Source organism: Aricia agestis, chromosome 17, assembly GCF_905147365.1.
Source record: "Aricia agestis chromosome 17, ilAriAges1.1, whole genome shotgun sequence".
In the NCBI taxonomy this organism is placed as follows: domain Eukaryota; kingdom Metazoa; phylum Arthropoda; class Insecta; order Lepidoptera; family Lycaenidae; genus Aricia; species Aricia agestis.
In genome coordinates, this window is record NC_056422.1 from 10,377,699 (window position 1) to 10,405,690 (window position 27,992).

The 27,992-nt window shown below is 36.9% G+C and overlaps 1 protein-coding gene and 2 long non-coding RNA genes across 3 annotated transcripts; 1 reads left to right on the forward strand and 2 right to left on the reverse strand.

Annotated features, from left to right (window-relative positions):
• Positions 1-1,624: 1,624 nt before the first annotated feature.
• Positions 1,625-26,000, forward strand: LOC121735450. Its single transcript, XR_006036857.1, has 4 exons — positions 1,625-1,636; positions 7,538-7,543; positions 23,016-23,020; positions 25,533-26,000. It is a non-coding gene; the product is annotated as an uncharacterized LOC121735450 (long non-coding RNA).
• Positions 3,316-4,301, reverse strand: LOC121735449 (enhancer of split mbeta protein-like). Its single transcript, XM_042126283.1, has one exon. The coding sequence runs from the start codon at positions 4,236-4,238 to the stop codon at positions 3,645-3,647; it is 594 nt and encodes a 197-aa protein (XP_041982217.1). The 5' UTR covers positions 4,239-4,301; the 3' UTR covers positions 3,316-3,644.
• On the reverse strand, positions 11,276-19,595 carry LOC121735451. The gene is made up of 3 exons (XR_006036858.1): positions 19,521-19,595; positions 13,185-13,191; positions 11,276-11,286 (listed from the first exon to the last, which is right to left on the reverse strand). It is a non-coding gene; the product is annotated as an uncharacterized LOC121735451 (long non-coding RNA).
• Positions 26,001-27,992: the final 1,992 nt, after the last annotated feature.

Below are 27,992 nucleotides of genomic sequence, written 5' to 3' on the forward strand. Positions count from 1 at the left end.
TTGTAAAGTTTTAGTAAAGCCTTTCTTCACGTTAGTCTAGGATTAAATTGCTCATGTGCCAAAGTAGAGAGCCACCTGCATTACACTATTTCAGAAGACAATGAAATAATTTTATTATAATTGCAACAAAAAAATATCAATACCTATTAAAATCGTCATAGTAGCTAGCGATGTGACTTGTGAGCTTTCCGCAAGATGCCAAAGGTCGAATAGAAAAGATTTACGCTCTTTTAATACAGAGGGCGCTATACTTTTTTAAATTTAGATTTTTAATTTTGTTTTCAATGGAATACCGTGAATTTTTTGTTTAAATATTGTTGTTATTTATTTATTATTATACCTTTTCTAAGAATAATAAAGCTCAAAAATATATTTTATGCAAAGCTTGGTGCACCGAGAGCTTTCAACGACTTTTTTGGATCGAGCGCTTTCATCTCAAGCTTTTACTGTAATTATGCAGATGGCGCTTTACACAGTGAAGCTTAGGAAAGCTCAAAGCTTTTACGATCGCTGTGAAGATGGCGTGCTGCGGACTAGGGTGTAATGAAAGCTTAAAGTTTTAGCCTTCAAAACATAGATGGCGTCGCAGGTATCGATTTAGAACTAACCATTATTAAAAAAAAGTTAAACGATTTGTTACAACAAATTACTCACACATGTTTACCTAATGTTTACACACTTTTATTATCTTCTGTTAGGGTTTCAAGAATTTAGCTATCACAATGAAATAGTTATAAAATAATATTTTCATTTAACGATAAAATATCTGCAGGCAAAATTGATAAAAACATTAAAAACGAATTCGCAAACAAGACCAGACGCACACAGCAATATCTTAGATACTAGACGAAGTACTAAAAATTAATTCCCATTGTATGCTTCTTAAAAATTCTGTAATTACTACTTGTAATAAAAATGTCAGGTACAGCCTACAGGTAATTAGGTGAGTATTAGTTCTTTTATTTGACCGATTTTGCTAAAATTTGGTATGGATAGAGTCCCGGGAAAAGTCATTGGTTACTTTTTATCCTTGAAAAATGTACGGTTCCTGCGGGATAAAACAAATTTTGGCGAAACGGAGTTGCGGGCGTCATCTAGAAATATTATAATTGCTGTATTTATGTCCGGGATTTTAAACGGTTTGTAATCAATTAGCAAACAGCTGATCTTTGAACTTAGTTAATTGTAATACTAGGCATACCGTGACGTCAGTATATTACAATAATATTAGCCTCGTAGCAACTATTTCTTGCTAGTTGCTTAGATTAAAAAATAAGATTATCGTCGTTTCATAGAGGAAAATTCCTTGAGTAGTTTTGGAGTAGTTTAGTTGCAAAAAGTGTGGAAAATTTTTGGAACTATGTATTTGTTTTTCATAATAAATAATAATATTGTCTAGGTATGGGAATAAAAATAAGATTTTCACTTTTATTTCCATATCTAGACGTCCTTGGATCATCAAAAAAAATTTTTGGTTAGTTACTGCGCATTTTAGATTCTAATTTATTCTTAATTTAACTTTTACTTGCTGTTACTGAAAGTGATAGAGCGAACATGACTAGTGATTTAGACAGTACTAGTCATTGGACAGAGCACAAAAACACTATATTTAATAAGGTTGCCTTAAAAACTACCTGTTTTTCTTTAAAATCAGGCGTTCTATTACTATAAAAACAGGCAGATTTTAAAGCAACCTTTATATTCATATTGTTTTTTTCTGCTTTGTCCAATGACACACTAATGTCCTTTGGTACACTAATGTCCAATCACTGGTCATTTTACCCTATGATCTTCTGTTACATAGTGCCACGCTTTTACCAGTTTTTATTACTTTTTTATGGTCTTGTTTATCGAAGCTATGATTAACAAATTGGTGAAACCTAATGCAGGAAATCCGCTGCGCGTGATTTGCGAATAAAAAGTAACGCTACTTTCTTAATGTGGGCTCTGCTTTTTGACACTAGTTTTTTTTTGGGTAAGGAGATTTTGACATTCATATTTTTTAAATAAGAACAAATTATCGGCTTGAGAGATCATTGGCGAGGTTTTACCACTTAAATTTAGTAACTTTACACTTTTAAGTTTACACAATTAACATTGTGCTAAAGCGGTACCTACCAGTAGATATAAGTAAGAAAAATGAAATATTATTAAACTTTATAATGATAATATACAGTATCAAAATTCAAATACGGTAGTTGCGTATATAGTGACCTTCAGTAAGCGGCGTGCAAACAGTAGGTACGTTCTAGTTGTTCTTAATCGCATTATTATATGATAAAGTACCCAAAATAATTTTCCTCAAGGAAGTCTTGCACACGTGTGTTTAATTTTATTTGCATCCTTCGATCGCTGATTCTTGGAAATTCTATTGTATTCTATCGTATGGCACTATTGTTATCGCAGTCGAATACGACCGCTTGGAGTTTAATAAGAGGTTTTAATAAGGCTTAGTTAAACTTCAAAGTATGTTTTAATTATTATGGATTTCCTCATTTTCCTCTTCTATATATAATTTATTAACTTCTAATTTCTAACCAACATAGTTGAGTTCATAGATAAAGATGGCTGAGCCTAAACCTTGACCATTTAGTAATGGCAATGTCTGATTAGCGCCTAGATTGTAATTACATATTTTTTAATATTCTTACAATTTGCCATATTGTTATGGTTCTATTATAATATTTAAATGTTGATGATGGTGCCATCGCCAATAGTTTTATCTTTTATCGTACGTATCTTTTTTATGCATCGTTGAAAGTATTCCAGCAACACATACATATATAACACTAAAGTTATTATAATATACTGCAAAATTATGGCAAAATTGGGATAATTTCTGTTGTCATTAGAAATGTCCAATAATCCAATGTCTATTCACATTATAGAATCCAGTGTTTACATTGTAGGAATGGAAATCTAATAGCACGTTTACGGAAAATCTCTTCCTAGTATGGAAATGTAAACACGGTGTGTGTCGGGTGTAAACAGGAAAGTTACCGAGCACGCGCAGTGTCAGGGGTCCGCGCACTTAACCCCATATCGCGTATTGTTTACAAAAACTCACAGTACATCAGTGTTATTGTATTTTTTAACCTTATATCTTTTTGCTCATGTGTTATCATTGAAATATATGCTATTGACTCTTAATTTTATGACTATAAATTTGTTTTGATGTAAATCGTCAGTAAATTTTATAAATGTTATTCTTGTAAATTTAGTTTCTAAAATTTTGGTAATGTAAACGTCAAATTGGTTAATACGGGTGATTAACACAGTAGATTTTATAGGGTTTGTGGGAATAAAATGCAGCAGTAAGGTAAAAATATTTGTTTTTATTAAATTACTCTTTTGTAATCGTTCACAACGAGGTGAAATCTTTTAACGACAATAAAAATAACAATCCGAGTTTACTCGAACATGGCAAAACTCGATACATCTCTATACAATAATATTTAATATCACAATATTCTTATCGACTAATTTAAAGCTTCAAATTTGGACTTACTACTACAGCCTACACTAAGTGTGAGATCTGAGGCGAGCACGGGCACTGCACTGGGCGGACACTAGAGGGCGAGCGGCTCCGAGCGGTGCTGGAACAGATGTGACCGGGAGCCGGGTCCGCGGGCAGCCGCGGCCGTCTACCACGGTCGCCACACCGGCGCCTTCGAGTACGAGGTGGTGCAGTCCAGGGGCACGGCCGTCAGCGGCGCGGGCGACGCCGGCGGCGACGGCGTCACGTAGCCGGAGGACGAGGAGGCGGAGGAAGGCGCCGGGCTGGGCGGGCTGGCCGGCGGCGTGTCGGCGGCGCGCTGGATGTCGTTCAGCCTGTGCCCGAGGTGGGTCATCAGCTGCGTGCCCAGCCTCACGTCCACTCCGGGGATGGAGGCCAGACAGCGCGACACCTCGTTGGCGGCGTGGGTGAATCCGGCGCGGAAGCGGTCGGCGTCCACGGTGGGGTTCAGCGACAGGCGGCGCTGGCGCCTCAGCTTGTGCAAGTGGCGCACCGTAAGCTCCAGAATATCGGCCTTCTCCAGCTTGGCGACGTTCTCGCCCTCCGACTGCAGGGCGCTGACCATCAGCTCCTTCAACTCGTCGAGGCAGCGGTTGATGCGAGCGCGCCTCTTGCGCTCGAGCATCGGCTTCATCACTTTTCTGTACTGATACGTTCGGGAGACGGGCTGCGGCCCGTCGTCCGAGTGTGTGTACGCGATATCATAGGAGAGGGAGGACATGTTTGTTGCGAGTGTGTTCACGTCGAGCGTCGAACGCGGAATGCGGTGTCTGGGGCGAGCGGGGGCTTATATAGCGAGCGGAGGGCGCGCGATCGTGGGAACGCGCAGAGCCGTCGAGTTCCCACACGCGCCACCTGTGCGGCGCAGCTGCCGGCGCGGGGGGGGCCACGCGCCCGCCGCCGCGCGTGCGCGCCGTAAACAATCGCGCGCACGCCGCGCCGCGCGCCGTGCCGCTGCGTGCGCGCAACACATCTAGATTCTAGATGTCTAACACTTGCCACTTTTAGTACTTTTAGTTGGAAAATTGATCTTAGAAATTTTGTTTACATTTAGCAGTTGAAGTCAGTCTTTTTGGGCCTTCTTAGAAAAAAAACCTTGTAAACGTAATTGTAAACATAATAAAACATGTAGCCTTTTAGGGTTGGTCTATAATTAATAAATTATAACTAGATGATAATTATGTATTATTATAGATAGTAATAGCTGAAATTTAATTTATTGAAATTTACTTTTCAGTTTTATTAATATGGTACATATGTGCAGATTGCTGTAGGCTGTAGCCTTTAACCGTAATATGGAAATTGTTAAAGTTGAAAAAAAAAATTGCAATAGATATTATAGAAAGCTGTTAATTAGAGCTGTAGTAATGAGCGCAGATTTGCCTGTGTGTGTGTCGCAATACAAGATCAATCAACGGCACACAATGGCCGGCGTCAATTACGGATTGCTACCGTGGGCACATCAATCATGGATTACGCGTAATAATTATTGACAGACGAAATTACGGCCGGCGTTTCATTATGGTCGTATAAAGGATTCAATAATAGCTTTGAGATGAAGCCGTCTGCGCGTTTGTGTGCGTGAGTACGTGAGCGTGTGTGGGATTATGTCAGGCGCCGCAAGTCGCAACGGTAGCCGCTCGCGAACGGATTACCTCGTGTTTACACTTTACACTCCCCGATTGTCTTACTATACCTAAATATATTATAAAAACTTGCGAACGGGTTAAGTTTACATTGGATCCGATTGTCTTACGACTCTTGCCATGTTGGGTTAGTACCCGGTAGGTAGGAGTTAGATTCAATATTGGGAACGGCCTGTAATCGTTTTTAACATCAAATGGAACGTGGGGTATATAGACAGTGACAATATTATGTAGAATGAAACACGATATTTTTATTTGATGATGTTATTGTTTTTCGGTATGTTTTACTAAAAGCAGGCGAACTTTTAAGGGTAAAATAGGTATTCACATAATACTTACATACCAGTCATAATAAGGCAATAAATACTTACGGCACTTAACACGATCATTGCTTTTACTAATTGCGGTCCTTTTGAAGACAATAGTACTATTGTCTTCAAAAGGACTTACAATGTAAACATAAAATAAGTTTTTTATTTTTACGACACTCCAAGTAGGTACTGTTATATTATATAAACTGTATAAAATGTGTTTTTAAATATTGTTTTGTTTAAGGAAAAATCTTCAAAAATAGAATATTGTAAACTTACAATATTCTATTTCTGAATTTAATTAAGTCTTTATAAAACTCTAGTTTTTGTAAGTAGTCAGTTTATTAGTAAGTTGCTTTACATGAAAAAATCCCGGCAATTACAAAAAATATAACGTCCTTATAATGTTTACAATTTGTGTTTAAGAAAAAAAAGTGTCACATTTTTTGTAAACTTTACATGTATAAAACATGTCCTAAAGAGAGTTCGCCCACGCAGTGTTCAAATGATTCAACTTACTCCCACGTATTTAACACTTACTTTCTCTTGGTCCTTGGTCCTGTGACCCCGAAACGACCCCCGTCGTGTGCCGATGTACCCTGGGGTCAAATCGCATGGACCAATAAATGTGATTTTATTAACAATTGCGCTTGATATTATAAAAAAGGAATAAAAAAAAAACTTTATTCTGTCGAGTATTGCTGAATATGCTTGATCTCTATGTAGAGAAAAAAGTATAACAACATATTTGCATATTTACCTACTTATGCATTTTTATTTTAACTGCAGTTATGATGTAAATGAAATTGCAAACTGAAAATTTTCCATTAGCTCCTATCAGCGAGACTTCAACAAAATTGCACTAAAACAGACATTTAAATCGCGTTACCTACCTAATATATTATAAATAAGTCGGGGTTTCCTTCCTGACGCTATAACTCCAGAACGCACGAACCAATTTCCACGGTTTTGCATTCGGTTGGAAAGGTCTCGGGCTCCGTGAGGTCTATAGAAAAAAAATCAGAAAAAACTTCAAGAGAAAAGCAGGAAAACAGGGAAAATCATTTTATGGCAAAACAACATTTGCCGGGATAGCTAGTTTAAATATAATTGTAATAATTTATGTAATAGAAGCAAAAAAACTCTTTTGTTCCAAACGAAAATTTTCCACTTGTAATGAATAGTAATGTGTTTGCATTAACGATCATGTCATTAAATGACTAATTCCGTGCCACGGAAAAATTGCGGCGGCGACGTCAGTCACACGTACAGATAAGGTGCCTAATAGTGGAAAAAAAAGAAAAATGTCACGTGCCGATTCGCAATCTCTTACGGCCGTTCCCAATATTCGATCTATCTCTGGTTTTGCCCTACTAGAGATAGGAATAGCTCACAATTGACGGCCGTTAATCACTACACTAGCCCGGAGCCCCACATAGTAGGTAGCGTATAGGCATATTACATAGCGCCAGCGCGCTATGTAATTATGCTTATATTTTAAAAAGTACGCAATAGATTTTGATGATTTTGAATATAGTGTTTCAAGTCTCAAGATTTTGTATTTTCAATACCTACTTGTAATTGAAAGTATATTTTATTTACCTTTTACTTGTTCGTAGCTGGGCTGGTTGTTTTTATTTTTTTTGGAAAAAATTGGCCAAGTGCCAGTCGGACTCGCGCACGAAGGGTTGCGTACCATTTAAGAGCAAAAATGGGCAAAATAAATGTAGTTCTGTATGTGAGCCCCCCATACCTAAATATTTATTTTTATTACCAATTATTAAAGTACTAATACTATTTAGCATTTTGTGAATACTTCAAGTGCCTACATGCAGCCATTAGATATTGATGAAAAATTGAAAAAATACCAAAAATATTTCAGTTTGTTGTATGGCTGAAATATTTTTGGCCCCCTTAAATATTTGATTTATTATGTTTTTAGTATTTGTTGTGATAGCAGCAACAGAAATACATAATCTGTGAAAATTTTAACTCTCTAGCTATCACTGTTCTTGAGATACAGCCTGGAGACAGACAGACAGACATCGAAGTCATAGTAATAGGGTCCCGTTTTACCCTTTGGGTACGGAACCCTAAAAATTATGTTATTAGAATTCCACTGTCTTTTTAGCACTAGATATAATATATTCTGTGGCACTAGCTATAAACATTTATGTAATGGCGTAAACAGACTGTCCTGTTATCTAGATTAAGATATAAATCCTAATAACATCACGTAGAGATAAGAATTTACGATTATACTCGTGACATATAAATAATAACAAGTGGGCAATTTTTGTGGCTATTATTTTAAATTTTTGCGAGTTTTATTAATATTATTTTGTCTAAAATGGAGAGCTGACAGTAGAATGGTAGAGCTATCTCTACTATCATTTATAATGTGAAGCGAGCATATAAAAATATTTTTTATTTTAGTATGGTGTGGATTTTTATATTTTTCTCACAAAATGTATTTTATTTTATTGCCCTTTTGCATATTTTGCTAAATTTTAGGATTACAATTTATCTTAAAATATATCTAGCAAAATATGCAAAAAATTCCATTGACGTCAACGCAAATTCTAAATTTAGTTGCAATTATCTTTTGTGAATTTGATTTAAGTAGCTAAGACACAAATAATTTAGCCTGCAAAAAGTAACACATTCTAGTTATTTAATTTAAAACATAGATTCCTAAATCCTAATACGCTTAACTTATCTGACTGCGACATTTTTATAGGTATTTTTTAAAATAAGATTGTTTTAGATTTGGCTATTACTTTTAGCTTGACCTAAATACGATTTGCATTGCGAATTCAATTTGGAAGATTTTGTTGTGTTTCATTAAATTTTCCTTTCTATCGTTAAGTAATGAAAATGATAATTAAAATACAATTACGATATCATTATCACAATCAGGTTAACGCTTCTTACAACGTTGTAATGGAAGTTTCCTATTGTAAAGAAGCAGTCGTATTAAGTGAATTTAGCATAATTACCTATTGATAATAGAGCTGTCGTGTACGTACTACGAATGACGCCAGCTGTATGTACTTCTTGGATATTATTCAGGTTTTCTTTATTTTCCGTGTCACTCAAGCACATACAGTTGATGTCAGATTTTGTTTTGTCAGGATTTTTCCTAATCTTTTTATTGCATTTTCTGCATACTCGCCTAGATGCAGCTGGGGGGTGTGCCAAAATCTTTTCGCTTTCGCTTCGTTATAGAATCGCCGATGAAAATGTATGGAATTGACATAAGCGTTCCTTAATAATATGACGTTGACGTTCGACTCGTCTAATGTCAATTCCATACATTTTGATCGGCGATTCTATAACGAAGCGAAAATGAAAAAGTTTCGGCTAAATGGCCAGGGCGTTTGCGGTTTGTAGATTTGTTATTAACGGACGAATCTGTGTCCATACTTGAGTCATTTACATTTCCAGTAGTATGAATAGTAATAAATTGGCCAACAGGGGGGCCTTCCAGCCCCCCTGGGTCCTCATCTATCTTTACAGAATATATACAAAAAACTTACCAAATAGTATGCACAAATAAAAATAAAAACTAAAAGAAACTAATAAAAAGATAAAAGAAAACTAACTTATGAATTTATTTACAATAAATAAAACAAAAATTAAAAATTTCCAGAAAACACGACAGCCCTTTTCGAAGATTCCCGCGCTTTCCAAAAAATGTTCTTGTACAAATTCGAAATTCAATTTTCATATTTTTTTAATGCAGCTCAAATATTCCTGCTTGAAAACAAAATTGGAAATCTCCTGCTGAGGTTTTATTTGAATTACCAAAAAACAATAACACTAAAATGGAGACGGTCGCTTAAAATAAACGAGGTTTACCTTAAATGGCTATAAAGCCACTTAATAAAATATTGGATTTTCGTTTACTGTGTTACGTTACATGATGTTAAAACTGTTTTTTTTTCAAAAACAGAGATCAATATTTTACCATTGTATAGATTAATAATCAGTAGACAATAATAATATTATCATCAGCAATTTATCACATAGATAAGACTAAAGATTTCCGTGTTTTGTTTATTACCTATTAAATCAATAAATGGTCTGATAGTTTAAAATGTTTTTTTAGCAAATGTTCTTGAAATATGAAGGTATTTTTTTTGTTTTACTTTAGGGTTTCCAAAAGTGGTTTCCGAAAAATAATTAAACTACTGTACCTACTGTAAGTACTCCCTAACCTAGCAGTTAGGACCTAACAGAAAAAAATTTACTATGTGGTACAATTTGATACGTGTTGCCTTAGCTAGATATCCCTATAGATAATAGTTATTGACTAACTAAACTAAACATGCTTACCGCCACGTTTGTAGTATTATACAAACAAATACTTATAATAATTGTTGTACATTTTCCTCTACATAAGTCACGTAGGCTGTGGTTAAATTCGCTTACGTAGAAAATATCCCTTATGTCTATGGAATAAAGGTCATGTTAACAATAATAAGGACAGTAGATTGGTTTCCCAGAATTACCACAAACTCTAAGTCTTTTTGTATTTCTACGTGCGGTGTATCAGGGAGCACTGAGTAGAAAACCTACTCTTTACAGTTGGCTAAAATTTTGTAAACCACTTCCTGATAAAGTGCCGCTATCCACAACTTATTTGACAGATTCTCCATACTCTATCTGTCAAGTTAAGTGTTGGATTGCCTATCCGGCACTTATCAGGAAGAGGTGAAACAGGCCCTAAGTATATTGGAATAGATGGCCTCCTTTACCACTTATATTTTAAAGAACTCCATAAGAATCTCTTACTGTAGGCTTACGGCCGTTCCCAATATTTGATCTATCTCTGGTTTTGCCCTACTAGAGATAGGACTAGCTCACAATTGACATAAAATATATGTCTCTAATGTCTAATGTGAGTTATTCCTATCTCTAGTAGGGCCAAACCAGAGATAGATCAAATATTGGGAACCACCGTTACAGCTAGGCTATAGCAGGGCTACTCAAAAAGGCCAATCAACCTTCGCCAATGTTAAACCTAATATAATATATACCCAATAATATATTAATTAATTAATACTTCAATAAAAAAAAAGAATTTGATAGTGTCATTTTTTATAAAGTTTTGTGCTTCGATTCGCCGTTTGGACTTTAAAAATGATGATAATAATATATTAATATGTCATATCTTATGATGCCATATTAACAGCCCTATATCAATGATGAAAGATTGACGGATTTCTTGCGCCATTCGAATCCAATTAACATTTAATCGATTAGTAGGCTAATGAATTAAATGGTCGGGAAAATTCTACCATTTAAAACCGCTATATATCACCTAAATCTACAACAACAGTAGAGGATTCTGCTATACTAGTCTACTACTACATATAGGAAGTATATATGATGTCCTCTAGAAAACGTTGTAAAGATTATCATAATGTTATTTAGAATTATTATGGTCCAAAAACGAAGCTACTCACAAATTACATACAACATTTACGGTTTAAAATGTTGTGTGCCTTGGTTTGAAATATCTTTTTCTCTCTAAGAAATAAAAAGAGTTTTCTAATGAAAAGCCATTTTTAATGAAAATTAAAAAAAATATATTTAATTTTATTTTACCTAAAATTAAGTACTTATATAGAATTTTTATTCAAATACTTTTTAACTGTTTTAACACGTGCCAAATGCAATATCATTATTATTTCATTATGGATGACCTGTCATAATTCTTGTTATCTTGTACCTACGTCATTATTAAAAGCCTAAAATCTACACAGGTAACTGATTAGTTATTCCAAATTATCAGTTTGATTTATTACTAAGAATCTTCAAGTCTTTTTGCAATAAGATATTTTGATGACGAATGTGCGTTTTTATTTCAAATTAAAACATTGTACATAATATCTTAAAAATCTCAATATGTCTGCAAAATTCTGACGCTAAATAGTAAATTTTTAACATCGATATAGTACTATGATGCCTATTTTACTGTGAGACTGAAAAATAGTATCGTTGACTTTTATATAACTTCAATATTATGTATGCTTGTAACACTGCACTGTGGCTAATACTCAATGTTTTATTTTATATCAGTATCAAAAATGTAGAGCTATGGACGCTTTCAGTTATGACGTTTATGTTTTTGTGACAAAGTAAAATTGTTTCTTTAAAATATGCTTGTGACACTGTGACATACCTGATACCTCTAACATTGACTTTTGTTTCGTGTTGGATATAAGCGTGTGACACTGTGTCATGATTTTAAAGTTGACTCTAAGCTATACCTCTCAAACCGACTCTTGAAGCTGTGATATAGCTCTATCGTCGACACTGTGTCATGATTTTAACGTTGACTCTAAGCTATACCTCTCAAGCCGACTCTTGAAGCTGTGATATAGCTCTATCGTCGACACTGTGTCATGATTTTAACGTTGACTCTAAGCTATACCTCTCAAGCCGACTCTTGAAGCTGTGATATAGCTCTATCGTCAATGAAGCTTGTGACACTGTGACATAGTTGAATGTTATCTAAATCTGTAACATTATACCATCATTCTAAAGTCAACTCCTCTGTGACACTAAAATAGTTCCTCGTTGGCTCTATACTAATGAGTTGTGAACATGTTGTGACACTGTACACCAGCTCTCCTTTGTGACTCTAACATAGTTCCATGTTGGCGTGTGACACTGTGTCATAGTTTAGAAGTTGGCTTTACATTTGTGACACTGAACGATAGCTCTAAAGTCGACTCTTCTGTGGCACTGTGACATAGCTTTTTATGACACTAACATAGTCCCATCTCAGAACCATGTTGGATTGCGACACTGTGACACGGCGCGTGTGACATACGTGACGGCGCCGACGGCACGCGCGGTGAGTCAGCCCGCGTCACGCGAGGCCTGCGCGTGCGCAGATAACACTTATCACCATTTGCACAAGTGTACACCTTTGTTCCTTCAGTGTCATCACAGGTATGTGTCACCGAGGTTATTAGTGGAACAAAAGGTATCGGTTTTATTGTCATGTAATGCTTTTATTAAATTCACTAGAGTTTTTCGTGGATCCGCTCGCGTAAATAAGGAATTCGTAAAGCTGTACATCCTGCAAATGGAAGCCTATGTTCTTAGTAAAACAAAAGGTATCAGTTTTATTGTCATGTACCTTATGCTTATAACAAAACTAGAGGTTCGCCCGCGTTATTAAGGAATTTGTTAAACAGTACATCCCGCAAAAAGACGCCTATGTCCTTCCCTGTGGTCTACTTTATATTTATCATTAGTAGCCTGTTTAGGGTACGAGTAAGGGACGAGCCACATATTATACAAGTTTTAAATCCCATCGCGCACTCGGCAAAATGTCATAAATGTGCGCGTACCTTTACTGTACATTGTCAATTTTTCTGTACACATAATTTTTTGTTCTAAGCGTATTCGTCGTCTTCGTCACTTAATTCTTACAACACTATGTAATTCGGTTCACGGAAGCTCTTACGTTGAGAATACGGGCCCGGATCTTAGACTACCGGTTTACAAAGGTCGCCCAGTCATCGCATCATTGTTTATCCTAGCTTTTGGAATATCTGTTAGAGTTATCGTGATCATCTCGTCATCGACATCATCATATTTAGTTTGATATGTTACACTGAGCGTTTTTAATTTAATTAACTCACGGAACAATAAATAACTAATAATAAATGAAGATAAGTCATGACTTACTCTCTGTCTTTAACTTTAACTGTTAGGTACAATATGAATAAGCAAACAAAAATTTGCATTTTTGTATTATTATAACACTAAATATTATTATATTTGATGTCTATGCAGACATACACATTTTACGCAAGAAAATGTTTGTCCCTTTTGATTTTCCGTGGTTTTCATAGAGCTAAATTCCATTTAAATCCTGGACAGATTCGGTATATAAGTATTCTATTCAACGATTTTTTTTTTCTTCCGAGTATTATCTGCGATCAATCCACGGATCATAAGCAGATGTGGTGAGCTGATATTGGCGGTTCAGAGATTCCTGCCCAGTGACAGGAACTCTACATTATTTTATTTTCCTTTATTCTGTGAATCTCTTATCAAGGTCTAGAATGTTATGACGTTTCAGTCTATTGTGACATCTTTTATTGAGAAGATTCTGAGCAAGATCGTTGGGATGGATATCCAGGCGAAGCTTGTATTTCGTGCAAGACTTTGTTATTTCCTCTTTGATGGATGGAATTTTTAAAACTTGGTGAATTTCGCAATTACGTATAAACCAGTGTGCGTTGGAGATTGTTCTCAAAATAATGTTTTGGTATCTTTGTAATATTTGTATGTTGGAGTCGGAAGCACTACCCCATAGTTGAATTCCATAAGTCCAAACGGGTTTGAGGATTGATTTGTATACTAATAATTTGTTGTTTATATTTAGTTTAGATTTTTGTCCAAGAAGCCACTTGAGATCTTTGTATTTGATGTTTAATTCATCTCTTTTAGATTTTATGTGTTGTTTCCATGTCAAGCGACGATCTAGATGAATACCTAAATATTTGACAGAGTCAGCCTGTGGGAGTGGTTCGCCGGCTAAGGTTACGGGGGGGCAATTATCCTTTCTTAAGGTGAAGGTCACGTGTGTAGACTTGGTTGCACTTGCTTTTATCTGCCACTTGCTTAACCATTTAGTCATTTCATCTAGTGCAGTCTGGAGCATAGTTGAAGCCATGTTATGGTTTGTGTGGTTAGCTAAGATAGCAGTGTCGTCTGCGTAGGTAGCCACTTTAATATGGCTTGGTGTCGGGATATCTGAGGTGAAGATAGAGTAGAGATAGGGGCTGTGGACTGATCCCTGCGGTACACCTGCTTTGATTTCATGGAAGCCAGACCTTGAGTCAGATTCTTTGACTTGAAATACTCTGTCTTTTAAGTAAGACTTGAGAAGAAGGAAGTAATTATGAGGAAGAAGCCTCTTTATTTTATATAGAAGGCCTTTGTGCCACACTTTGTCAAAAGCCTGCTGGACATCTAAGAATGCTGCCGAGCAATATTCTTTATTTTCTAAGACAGATGATATACTGTCACAAATCCTGTGTACTTGTTCGACTGTTCCATGACCACGTCGGAAGCCAAATTGATGTTTGGGGATGATGTTACCGGCTGATAATACTACTGATAAGCGTTTAAGAAGGAGTTTCTCAAACATCTTTGATAAGATGGGTAATAGACTAATGGGTCTATAGGACGTAACATCATTTTTCGGTTTTCCAGGTTTGTGTACCATGATGATTTCAGCGACTTTCCATTGGTTAGGAAAGTGAGAAGTTCTTAGGATTCCATTAAACAGCGACGTTAGAAAAACTATTCCCTTGTGTGGTAGCTCTTTTAATACAGTAGGAGTAATAAGGTCAAAACCAGGAGCTGACTTTTTTTTTAAATTGCTGATTACATTTTTCAATTCTTTGGGCGTAATAGGCTTAATTGGCAATTCCATTTGAAATGGTTGGGAAAGAGTTTCATCAATTGATGATTCATCTATATGTGGGCACGCATCATTAGGTTGAAAGACCTCTGCTAGATGGTTTGCAAACAATTCTGCCTTATCTTTGTTCGATCTAGCCCAGCCGGAGTTCTTATTTTTCAAAGGGGGCTTAAAGTGAGTAGGCTGGTTAAAGCTTTTAGTAGCTCTCCAAAGAGAGTAGCCGGATTTCTTGTCAGGATGTAAGGATTCTACAAAGTGCTCAAATGCGTCGTTTTGTTCTTTTTCGATCAGAATCTTTATATAATATAATATAAATTCATATTCAACGATTAAATACTTTTTCTAACTCATTATCTTGTGTGTAATCTATATCTTATATATAAAATTCTCGTGTCACAATGTTAGGCCGCGTACTCCTCCGAAACGTCTTTACTGATTTTAACCAAATTTTATATGCATATTCAGTGTGTCTGAGAATCGGCTACTGGGTACTTTTTATATTGATAAGTGCATTTGTTGAATAAATAATAGTAAATTATTGCAATTCGAGACTGACGGCGACCATTGTTTGTGCGACGGGATAGCGATGGACGTTGCCATGGTGACATACTTATTTAGTAACTTCAATAAAATAATTCGGGCGAAATACTTTATAAGTGAAATACGTTTTTTGTACGTGGGAGAGCCATGCTTCGGCACGAATGGGCCGGCTCGACCGGAGAAATACCACGTCCTCACAGAAAACTGGCGTGAAACAGCGCTTGCGCTGTGTTTCGCCGAGTGAGTGAGTTTACCGGAGGCCCAATCCCCTACCCTATTCCCTTCCATACCCTCCCCTATTCCCTTCCCTTCCCTACCCTCCCCAATCACCCTATTCCCTATTAAAAGGCCGGCAACGCACCTGCAGCTCTCTGATGCTGCTAGTGTCCATGGGCGACGGAAGTTGCTTTCCATCAGGTGACCCGTTTGCTCGTTTGCCCCCTTATATCATAAAAAAAAAAATAAGACAAAGAAACTTTTGCCGGGAAAGCTAGTTTATCAATAAGTGTTAACAAGAACCGCTCCTATATAATTTTCTGTAGTGAGTGTGAAGTGAGAAATTATGACGCACAAAGACATTTTCCTGCTAACCGCTGTAATGTAGTTATAACAGGTTTATAGTTTATACAGGTTACTAATATCCAAAGACAACAAAAAATCAGATGACTCAGCGAGTGAGTTATTTTGTCCTGCGCTAAGTGACGTTTCGGTTTTGATGTAACTACGATGTAATTTAATCCATAGACTTATTTATATACTGTCGTAATTTTATCCAATTCGCTACATTTTACACTTGTATGACGACAATGTAGGTACAGGTAAATACCCGTTATGAAGTTTTTGTTTTGCAGAATTACGTTGCATTTCTTCTAAGCCTGTGCTGTGACTACTGACTACTTCAGATGTTTTTTTTTTTTTTTTTTTTATTATAAAATTGGGGCCGTCTATAGACTGTTCGTCCATATCCTTTTTTTGTTATTTTATTATTTAGATTTTTCGCACCAAGGATAATTGAAATAATATTATGAATTTTAATTAATTGTGGTCCATCACGCCATGGACACTTTTTTTTTTTTTTTTTTTTTTTATATATATGTGTATATGTATATTTAATAGAATAGAGTATAATATGTTATACATATAATAAATAAATATATACATTTATTGTTTTATAAATTGCATAATAATAATATTAATGTTTTGAACGGTGAGGTCCCAGTCGGTGTGGCGGCCAGTAGATCCGACATTTTCCGATTTCCTTAGATTTTATGCTGCTCCACCCTTTGCCTTTAGATGTTGTGACATTGGCTTGGTGGAGAGGGGTCACTCAAGCTGGGTGGAGTTTCTAGGTTGTTAAAAAGACATCGTTCTGTGTCGAATCTACCCGCCATGTGGCTTAGGACTTTATCGTTCCTGTCTTTTATAGCCATTTTTATATTATAATCTCTTATGTGTTCGGTTGACACCTCCGTGGCTCTTTTTATGAAGCTTGCCACAGCGTCTCCATCAGTGTCAGTGTAATAGACACAGGTGTTAGTGTGCCGGGATATGGCTACAACTGCATGAGGAACGCTGTCATGGATTGCCAGCTTTCGGGACTTGGTCTGTATGATGATCACCGAGGGACTCGTTAATCCCTGAGCTTCATGGATTGTGAGGACGCGAGAGTCCGTTCCCGATCCATAGCCTGTATTAGTGAGGGCTGCTTTCTCCTCTTGTGTGTGGACAAGATACAGGGTATTTAGATTGGTTTTAGGTATTCTCGCTCCTGAATACTTCATTAGCTTTAGGGACCGCACTATTTCCTTCGATGAATAGATGTTATTATAGACCATGCTTAAGGCGTATGCCACATCCATAGGGCTCCTGTGTGTGCAAGACAACTCCTGGGTGATGCTGGTTACCAGGTTTGGACGAGTGTAATTAAGTTTAAAGAGGTTTTCACGCTCTATAAACGGGAGTTGGTTAATATCTCCAATGAGGATAACATCGTTGGCGCCTGTTAACTGATTCGCCATGACGATTGAGCCGAAATGGTTCATGAGGGCCTCGTCAACTATCAACCTTTTGTAGGTTTCTTTTGTCCCATTTGCCAGCAAAGAGGCCATGGTACGAACTTTATCTTTAACTTTGTTGCCAGTTCGTAGCGATAGCCTTTGCTTTAGATCCTCGGCTGCTTCGATTGTCGTTGTTATTATAACGTCTGTTTCCTCATTGAAGTTATTAATGATCCAAGTTGTCTTCCCACATCCAGGAACCCCATTGACCCACGAGTAGTTGATAGGTTTCGCGAATATATCCCAGTCCATGCTGGATTCGGGGTCCCCAGATAGGACTTCTGCCATTTCTAGTATCCTGTCTTCCAGCATTATTCTGGTACATTCCGCTATTACCACTATTGGATCCTCGGATTTTGTGATAAATTTGAGAGTTCCCGTGCGTTTTGTCTCATCCTCGTCCAGAACCACGAATCCGCAGTCGGCACTTAACGCCGCCATATACTGCCCTGTCATCGCCCCGGCAATTATTGTGGAGGTGACATTGTCGTATATGGCAGCTTTTGCATCCTCGAGTCTCACTTCTAACAGCTTTTGATTTTTCCGCTGATAGGCCTGCATGATCTTATTGCAGGTCAAGAGCTTTATGGTCTTATTTGCTCTTATTATCGCCTGGAACTCGAGGAAGGCATTTATTATATGATCTTCGGGGCTCTGGGCCAGTCTGAGTTTTGGCGGGAGCACTTGCCCGAGATCGGCCCTATATCTTTTGTTTTTATTTGCCGGTGTTTGTGTAGATGGTTCCCTCAAAAAAGCCTCCATTGCTAAAGCCTGCCGATTTGTTTGTGACGAAGCCTTGATCCGAGAAAGGGTGTTTTTATCCTCGATCATTCTTTCACGATGAAGTACTTTTTTGATGGAGCCCACAAACGCTTTTAATTTGGCCGTTGAGTTTAGAGACTTCTTAATTTCATTTTTATTTCTCTCTTTCTCATCCTCTTTTTTGGTCTCCCGTGATGCTTGGAGTCGTTCACTTGCGGAGGATGAGTTCGCCTTATTGCTGGGTTGGGACGTTGCTGGCTGATCATCACGATTCTTTTTGAGGAAGCTTAGGTCATCCCCTCTGTTCTCGTAGACGATTATCTCATGATGTTTTGAGGCTTTTACTGTTCCATAGTAATTTGCTACTTCAGATGTTATTTAACATTTAAAATTAAATTACGCTAGTGGGTAAAGGAGAACGAGCAAAATGTACCCACGAGTCACGACCAACAACGCTAGCGCAGACCGCTCTTGGGTAAGGTTAGGTTGGCCTCCTGGGGGGGGGTTAGGTTAGGTTATAGCCTTCTAACCTAATTTTGGTGGAAGTCCGATCCCTTTGAGGTAGACCGGCTGGTCGTAGAGGGAGTCCTGTGTTAGATAGATCCAGGATATCCCTCCGTATGCTGCTGAAGGCAAACCGCAGGTAGTTTTAGTGGGTAAGCTCGGCGCTTCTCGCCGGGAGTCCACTGGCACTCCCCAACCTGGGGCACCCATAAAGGGTTTCCCCTACGCATAAAAAAAGTCTTCTAACCTAACCTATGCTAACCTAACCTTACTCAGAAGCGTACTCAGGCACGGAACGGCAATAGTGCAAGTACGCATTCACATCGTGGTTTTAGCAATATTAAATGACAAGGAAATAAATGTAGAACTTTTTTATATCAGGAATAAACAATTATTCGTTGATCTTTTAGCTATAGGTAACTTTTCCCCCACAGTGATATGAGGCTTGCCCCCATAATAACAAATGATAGCCAAGAAAAGAGCTTTCTAACAAGATACCTCTGACAGTAATTGGTGGTGGGTACACTTCCCATACATTTTTCCCCGTTCTCCTTTATCAATGCTACCTTAACCTCTTTGAATTATTTGCCCTTAAGGGCGACCGCATATTGGAGACACGAGAGTTTTTAGACAGACTATCGCATAATAAAGTTCTAGACGCGTACATTTGAAACAAAACGTCTCATAGACAATATTGTCTAATGCGTACAAGAACTGCACGGCTACAAGTCTGACTAACGACTGTCGGCTTCCCTTTGAAGTGTATGCGAGCGCGCACATCAACGACAAAACTGTCTAGCGCCACATCAGACCTAGTCTGATGTATGCGTTGCGTCGTCGTAGACAAAAAAGTTTCGTCTTGGTATGCGCCGCGTGGTAGACACAACCGTTTTTCTTTAATCGTAAAGCTGACTCGTCTATGTGAAACATGATTGTCTAAAAACTGTCGTGTCTCTAATGTGCGCTCTCTCTAAGAGCTCTCCATGACTTACATGAAGTTTTTTTTCCTATCGTATATTGTGACGTTTGATGACATGACATGACGTCAAATTGCGAACAAAAAGGCAGATGGAGATTGGAGACGCTAAGCACCATTAAGTCCCTTGTGATATACGGATGATATATCATCCGTAATCACAGTATCAAACCGGTCAACACTCAGGTGCTTATTATAATATGAAACGCTCCAAATATTTCTTCTTCTAATGAAAAATATAATTCGGTAACGTAGGCTCATTTACATGTATTTAATTTGGGCATGTCACATGAATCTTAATTTTTATCACGTTACTATTATACAGCGTCGTTAATCTCCGAGATAGTTATATGAAGCACGTTATTCTTCATAAAACTCGGAATCCGAGGTGTCGGTTGACCATAATTTAATATGGGCCTTAAATGGTTAATTAGGATGATAATTTATAATCTAGAGATTACTTTTTAGTTTTTAGTCACCTGCTTGGTTTATAGATAGAGATTGAGAATTATAACAAAACTTTGTTTAATTCAAAGTATTGATACAGATCCTGGACAATATTTAGGGGTAGAAATAGAAAAGTAGAAACTTTGAATGGAAAGTAGATTGAGAAGAATTATAATAATAATAATATAAACATTTATTCAGTACATAGTACTATCAGAGAAGTTGATGCCTATGCAAATCGGGGACCTAAGTAGTTTGGTTGCATTACGTCAAACCCAGCTGACAGATCACAATTAACATTGAATTGACATATTCGACCAAATAACGTTGGTCTGTCGATTGCATAGGAATCAACTTCCTCGATGGTACATACACATTACACCACATTACAATAAACATTTCACAAAAAAGACAATTAGTAAGTACTTATATAAAAAAACAAAAATAACATAAAAAAGTACATAAATTAATAAGCAGATGGACATAATATAGATATATTTTGTAGAGTTGAAGCAGTATTGCAGATAACTACCATTAAAGACACAATTATAATTTCTATAGAGTACATTTGTTCTTCATTGATGGAAGAGTTATAGGTCTTTCTTAATCCTTCATGGCAGAGCAGAGTGGTTGCTATTGATACTGTTGGGACCTCAAAAACAAGGTGCATGTAACCTAACCCTAATACTGTTTGTTTTACTAAGACAAGGTGCAGTACCCGTTAAGTCGACTACATCGCTCATTTGTGTTCATTTGGCGTCTCTGCAAATATTGTCGTAGCTGCCGACCCGCCAAAAGCGGCAAGATAAAGTGGCGCCGCCGAATACCAAACTAATGACATACATGTGCGTCGAAGAAAAAATGTGCCATTTTTTTCTACTAATCTCCTCCAGGCGCATTATGCATCTTGAGATATTTGAGCCCGGCCACTTGTGAAGAAACCGCCCGCACCGACTTCCATATTCGAATTTTTGTTCGGCAATTTTTTTTTCATTTGGTAAACTGGCACATACTTTACGCTAAAGGGCCTGAATTTAAAGAAGTCTATAATTAGGTACGGACGCTGTATTTCAATAACTTTTGGTCTTTGCACCATATCATTTGCATCGCAAAGAACTCTTAATAAAGCTACTGCGGCACTTAACATGTCACTCCATTACAAATTTTGAGAAGCGACGTCCCGAAATGTCAAAAAATCAACTCTTAACTACCTCCAGCCGAGCCCACAGAAGATTGACTTGCGTAAGGATGCGAATTACCTGTCGTAATAACCCCGCCCTGATTACGTTTTTCGGATAAATGACAAGTGTTTAAACCGTGTGGTTACAGGCGAACATGTTACAATTTGGTGCATTTCCAGAAATACAAAATTATTACGAAACATTGAAAAAATAATATTATTCGCCTTTGATTATAAAAAAAAACTCTAATCATAAATTATTATCACGATAAGAAAAATCGGCTGATGATAATATTTCGGTGTCAAGAATTAAAACAGAAAAAATTTTGGAGATGACATCGCGAAATTTTAAATTTGGAACAAGTGTAGGCGGGTATTTTTTTCTTTTTTGCTACAATATCTGGGCATAAGCATGAGCCGTGGAGACAATGCGGAGTGACACTCGTTCGTGAGTGATGAGGAGACGGTAGTAAACAGGTACCCAGACAAGTGGTAAGTGCGCCATCGATGTGGCGTTGGAATAGATACACAACTTTCATGTTTTGAAATTAGAAAACTGTAAACAAAATGTAACTGATAGTGTACTCGTAAAGGTATAAAAAGGGGCAAAAGTTGCAACTGGCGTTTTTTAACGTATGTATTTTGTAGTTCAAAGAAAGATTTGTAATAATGTATTTGTAATACTTATAATATTTGTAATGTTTGTTTAACATAATCATCATCATGTTTATTGGTAAAACTCCTAAACAAAGTAAATATTTTACTTCATGGTATAAGAACACCACAAACAAATCAACATCTTAGTCTACGATATAACAGCGATTCCTGTAATAACAAATCCCTAGGGCTGAAATAACAATATGGCGCCAAGTTTTTGCCGCCGTAGATTACTGAGGTGACGGGACAAATGAAGTGACATGTCTGGCTTTTGTCACTTGAAATCCTGCTAATAACAGCACGGAGACACGCCTACTGTCTGTCCGTGTTTATTTCACACCTGAGACGACCTTAATACAGAAGACTTAAGGATCATAATTTTAGATACTTCGAGGTACAACTGCGGACTTAAAAATAGCCTGTCTAAATGATAATTACACGATTCTCGAAGGTTCTGTCGGGAAGAAGTGGCCTGCTATCAGATATTTTGCCTGTCAGCTACTTGGTACCGCTATTTTTTAAATTACTTGTAATTAGCTTTATTTTAAAGTATAAAATCAGTCGGAACACTTTAATTGCATGTCTGAAGTTCTTCAAGTCATTTATTGAAAGAACATTTTAATAATAGTCTTTTAATATAAACTAGTCGTGTAGGTATCTTTAGGCTAGAATTTCTGTAAATTTTTTGCCCACAATTTCTGCAAAATAATAAACATCTTTACAATCAATGTATTGTTATTAGAAGCGTGTCATAAAAATATTGAAAATCCGTTAAGTCTCAATGAACAAAACAATAAACCTAAGAGGTACAAAAAATCGAGTGGTACTTTAAAAACAATGGTATCCATAACCGTAAACCAGACCTAAGTTCCCGGAACGAACCCTTTTGCTAAGTACTCGCGGAAGCCGACACACACTTCACAAAGTATTTTTTCCACCGCCATTATTGCTCATTGTCAAGGACACGTCGAAAATAATAAAACCTCCTTAGAAGATACCGCCTCCATAAACGGCAAATGTCATTTTGTGCCTTTATGGCGCGGGCGAAAAAAACTTGTCAAAAAGAGCGGTAAAGCTTTTGAATATTGTTCGACACTTCCAGAATTATTGATAAATATACAGCAATAATTATGTTTATGTATAAAGTCATTGATATTATAATTTTTGATAATCTACTGTAGTATAAGTATTACACAATTCACAACCGAAGATAAGCTTCAAAGGTTAATTATAATTTTTTAAGAATACCAATAAAATTTTATTGGTATTACTCATTTAGCTATAAATTTTTAGTGGTTTTAGATAACTATGCAATAATTAAATCCACAAAGCCTACTTATAGCATGATGTATTTAAAATTTAAATAATTGTAATATAAACATTAAAATGTGACTAGGATCAGTCACCAAATTCCTTAACCTTGGTTGAAGGATATATAGCATTGCCTAAATTAGATAGAACTATTTAAGTACTTAACATTTATTGATTAGACTTAATTTAAAATTAGTATTTTTCAGTAACAGTCCGAGATGGCAAAACTCGGTTTACGCAAGTACAAAATAATATTTTGTTAAAGCTTATATATATAGCCTTGATATAAGTAATTGGTTATTAATGTTATTATGAACACGTCCTAATTGGTCAAAATTGGTTAAAATTAAATTCTTTCATATTTCATAGCACATTTTGGCTATAGTATGGGATGCTTAACAAACATTATGCTTTATTCATGCAAGTATACTGACATGCATGCACAGATTAGGCTAGAATTTAGAAACATGCAATATGCATGTAGCAGTGAAGCATCATGTTCTAAAAGTAGACTGATAAGAATAAAACACGCAATTACTATTTACGAGGAAATGTTTATAAATATAGCTTGTAAAAAGGTGTGTTCACACTTGATGACAGATCACCGTGCCTTTCCTGCCTGTTTACTACCACTTTCTCTGGGTGAAAGTAACTTTAGAAGAAAAGTCATATGAATGACGTCAGGGATGACGTCATAATATTTAACCATGGCTTTTACTAAAATCTACGTTAATATAAAGTATTTTGGCTATCGGATTTTAAAAATCTTCATATACTTATATAATTAATAAATACCTACTACCTATTCGCTTTTGCCTCAATCTTTACGAGATGTACTTACATCTTTTACAATGACCAATGTAATTTCAGCCACTACTCATTAGGCTTGCTTAAAAGATAAGAGGAGCTCAGGAGAATATTTATATGCTAAGAAGACTAACTTTGGGTTATATTATAATTGATTCACTTATCTGACATACTCCATCTGTCAGATAAGTTGTGGATAGCCTATCCGTCACTTATCAGGAAGTAGTAAAACAGGCCCTTAGTATAGCTAATAAACCGCCTACTTTTCCAAGTCCCCTCGTCACGTAGTGGGTACACACCCTGGTATTTCTCTCAGCATGTCATTACGCCTGCGGCGCACGGTAGCTCCTGGCGGTCCGACGATATCATCTACAAATGAGGGGCTACCACGCTCGCGGTGCCTCGTTACACAAATTGACGTGGAATGCGTAAGTGCGAAATAAAGTTATGGCCCACGAATATTGATGGAGGTATTTAAGAAGACAGGTAAAAGGATGAGAGATAGAGCTTGTCTAACTTAAAATGACGCGCCCCTCCCTCGTATTTACACAGCGTTGCCAGATTTTTTTTGTGCCATGTCGGGACTTTGGAACTTTTTGAGAGAAAAATTCTCTTCTCGGGATTCTTAAGTCTAAAGCGGGAAAAAGAAAAAAGAAAGGTATAAAATCAATTTTTTTATCTTTTTATTTGCATTAAAATAACGTTCACGTGACAATAAATAGTTAAAGTAGCCAAAGAAAATCCATCCCTCTATCTGCCACACTCTCTAACTTCATTACGCACCTTTCTTTCTCAGCACGCTGCACGTACGTACGGGCTTTCCCCGAAAAGCGGGACTGAGCCTGTCCCGCGCGGGACATTTAATTTTGATGAAAAAATCGGGACGTCCCGCCAAAATCGGGAAGTCTGGCAACGTTGTATTCAGAGTACATTTTTCATTTATATCAACTAGTGAATTGGTGGGGCGCATCATTTCAAATTAGACAAGCCCTAATATGCATCATCAGCTGCTACAGTATTGTCGTCATCGTAGATTTAGACGAGGAGAGGCAATTACGCGATGGTCGATGCCCCTTTCAAATTAATAAATAAATTTGAATTCACTCAACTAGAACGAAAACAAGTTTTATAACGAATTTTCACACACAGCCTGTAAGTTTCAGCCAGCTTCAATGCGTTTTAATCTAATTGTAGACAAAACTACGTAGACTCGGCTAAAAACCTTGGCATAATTCTTGACCGTAACCTCTCATGGAACCCGCAAGTGACCGAAGTAAGCAGGAAAGTCCACTATTCACTACACACGCTGAGGCGCCTCCAAAACTTCCTACCTATACATACCAAAATTTTCCTTGTTCAGTTTTCTCATCTTTCCCATCCTTGACTACGCCGATTCCTGTTACCTAGACGCCACTGAGGAGCAGTTAACTAGACTCGAACGTCTACAGAATCTGTGTATACGTTTCGTGTTTGGTTTGAGGAAGTTTGACCATATCTCGGCCTACCGTACAAAACTTAAATGGCTACCTATCCGTCTCCGTCGTAACTCCCACATCCTCTGCCTACTTTACAAAACCTTGTACAATCCTCACTCTCCTTCATACCTCCTTGACCGATTCAACTTCTCTCGATCTCCTGATCTCCCTTGTAGGTCCAATGTCCGGTCTAATCTTTCCCTCCCCTCCCATCGTTCCAACTTCTACTCCTACTCGTTCACTGTTCATGCTGTCAGATTGTGGAACTCGCTTCCTCACACCATCCGTGACAGTCCCACCATTGCTGTTTTTAAAAGACGCTTGAAAGAGCACTACCTTGAATCTCTATCCATTTAAATACCATTATTATATATACATATAGTATTTACTTATTATACTTATAATACTATTTATTATATTTTATTGTATGTTGTAGCTATAGCTTTTGGTTCATATTTTATAATTTATTTATTTTGTCATTCATATAATATTATCTTATCTGTTGATTATTATTATTACTACTATTATTTTATTAGTTTTATTGTGGAAGTACTTGTTTATATTATAATATTACATTCATGATTGTGCACGTCCTATCTGCTATCCTTATCCAATCTCTCTCCGTAAGGCTGCTGGAAGAGATTTCTATTAGAAATAAGCAGATCCTTTGTGTCGTCTTACTGTGTGAATTGTTGTTTTGTTAATATTTCTTGTGCACAATAAATAATTAAATAAAAATAAAAAATAAAACTATATTCGATCAAATTTATTTCCTAATGTGCGGTAAATATACGTTACATTATAGCCCGTTAGTATACTTAAATCTATGTGAGATTTAAGTATACTTAAATCCAAATGAATTGCAGAAAACGAATCTACGTCTAGTTACAATTCAGATAATATTATTATTATGAAGCCTATAAACAATAACTGCCTTCGTTTTAGATATCGGTTAAGAACATACTTAAATTGATGGGTGTGTACAGTCATGCATATAATTTATAGTTATTATTCTGAAAGGTTTCAAAATCAATAATATTAATTTGGGACGACTACCGCGCGCCCCGGGCTGCTCTACGAATCTTCTTAATTACTAGACTACCGGTTAAGCCTCCGAGCCTCAGGGTAAGTCGATTATGAATTATCTTCGTAATTATACATTTTGTTATTTAAAAACTTAAATGGTGGCTGATGACTGCCACTGTAAGGGGTTTTGCGACTCTATAAATGTCTTGGTACGTGTCGTTGACAAATTTTCTCGCGTGAAGTAAGTTAGCGCGAGAAATCTTTATCGAATCCATACAAACGCAAATGCTAATGTATGTCTGTTGCTTCTTTTTGCGGAAAATATACGATAACCCCGTGATAAACGAATCGCTGCGCAATAAAGTTCCGTCCGACATGTAGTTATTAAAAGCTTCATCAGATAAGTATACCGATTGCGCAAGAACGCAATTACTAATGAGGAAGCAAGAGTCATTTAGCATCTTTCACAAATTATCTACTTTTTTGGTAAAGTTCCTTTATATAAATTTAAGTTTACAGGTATCCGAAGTGTAGCGTACCTTGGCGGGGCCTAATAAAAAAGGCCTTGGAGGTTAAAACTTCTCACAAAACAAAAGAATCACTTATGGCATGGCTAACTTTTGAACTCACGCTTTGCTCGAATAACAAAGGAATTGCTTTTTTAATTTGTCATTTGCGAATTAGAGAATGAATATTAGAAAAGTTGTTATTAATTTTTGCAAACGCACCTTGGCACCCTATGGCACCGTATAATTAATACGGCAGATACGGCGGTAGCTACGCCCCTGCCAGATACTATATTTATGGGCGAAGTTGCGGGAAACTGATGTAATATTGAAAGGTTTTATGTTGGTTTTATGCTTCGTGTCATATGACAGTTACGCGTTTATGCTAATTTGGTCTCGATTTCTTGGCGCCAAGGAAAGTTGATATGAGAATATCCTGTCCTTTATAGCTTTAAGTATTTAGTCACCACTCACCAATGATTTAAGACGTGCTTAAACTTTAAGATGCATAAAACTGCGCCTTATAAACCGACTAAACTGGCTATCAATTCACACGTATGGAGTTATAATATGGAGTCACCATACCTACGTTTTTTTTTATGTAAAGGGGGCAAACGAGCAAACGGGTCACCTGATGGAAAACAACTTCCGTCGCCCATGGACACTCGCAGCATCAGAAGAGCTGCAAGTGCGTTGCCGGCCATATAAGAGGGAATAGGGTAATAGGGGAGGGGAGGGAAGGGAAGGGAATAGGGAAGGGTAGGGAAAGGAATAGGGTAGGGGATTGGGCCTCCGGTAAACTCACTCACTCGG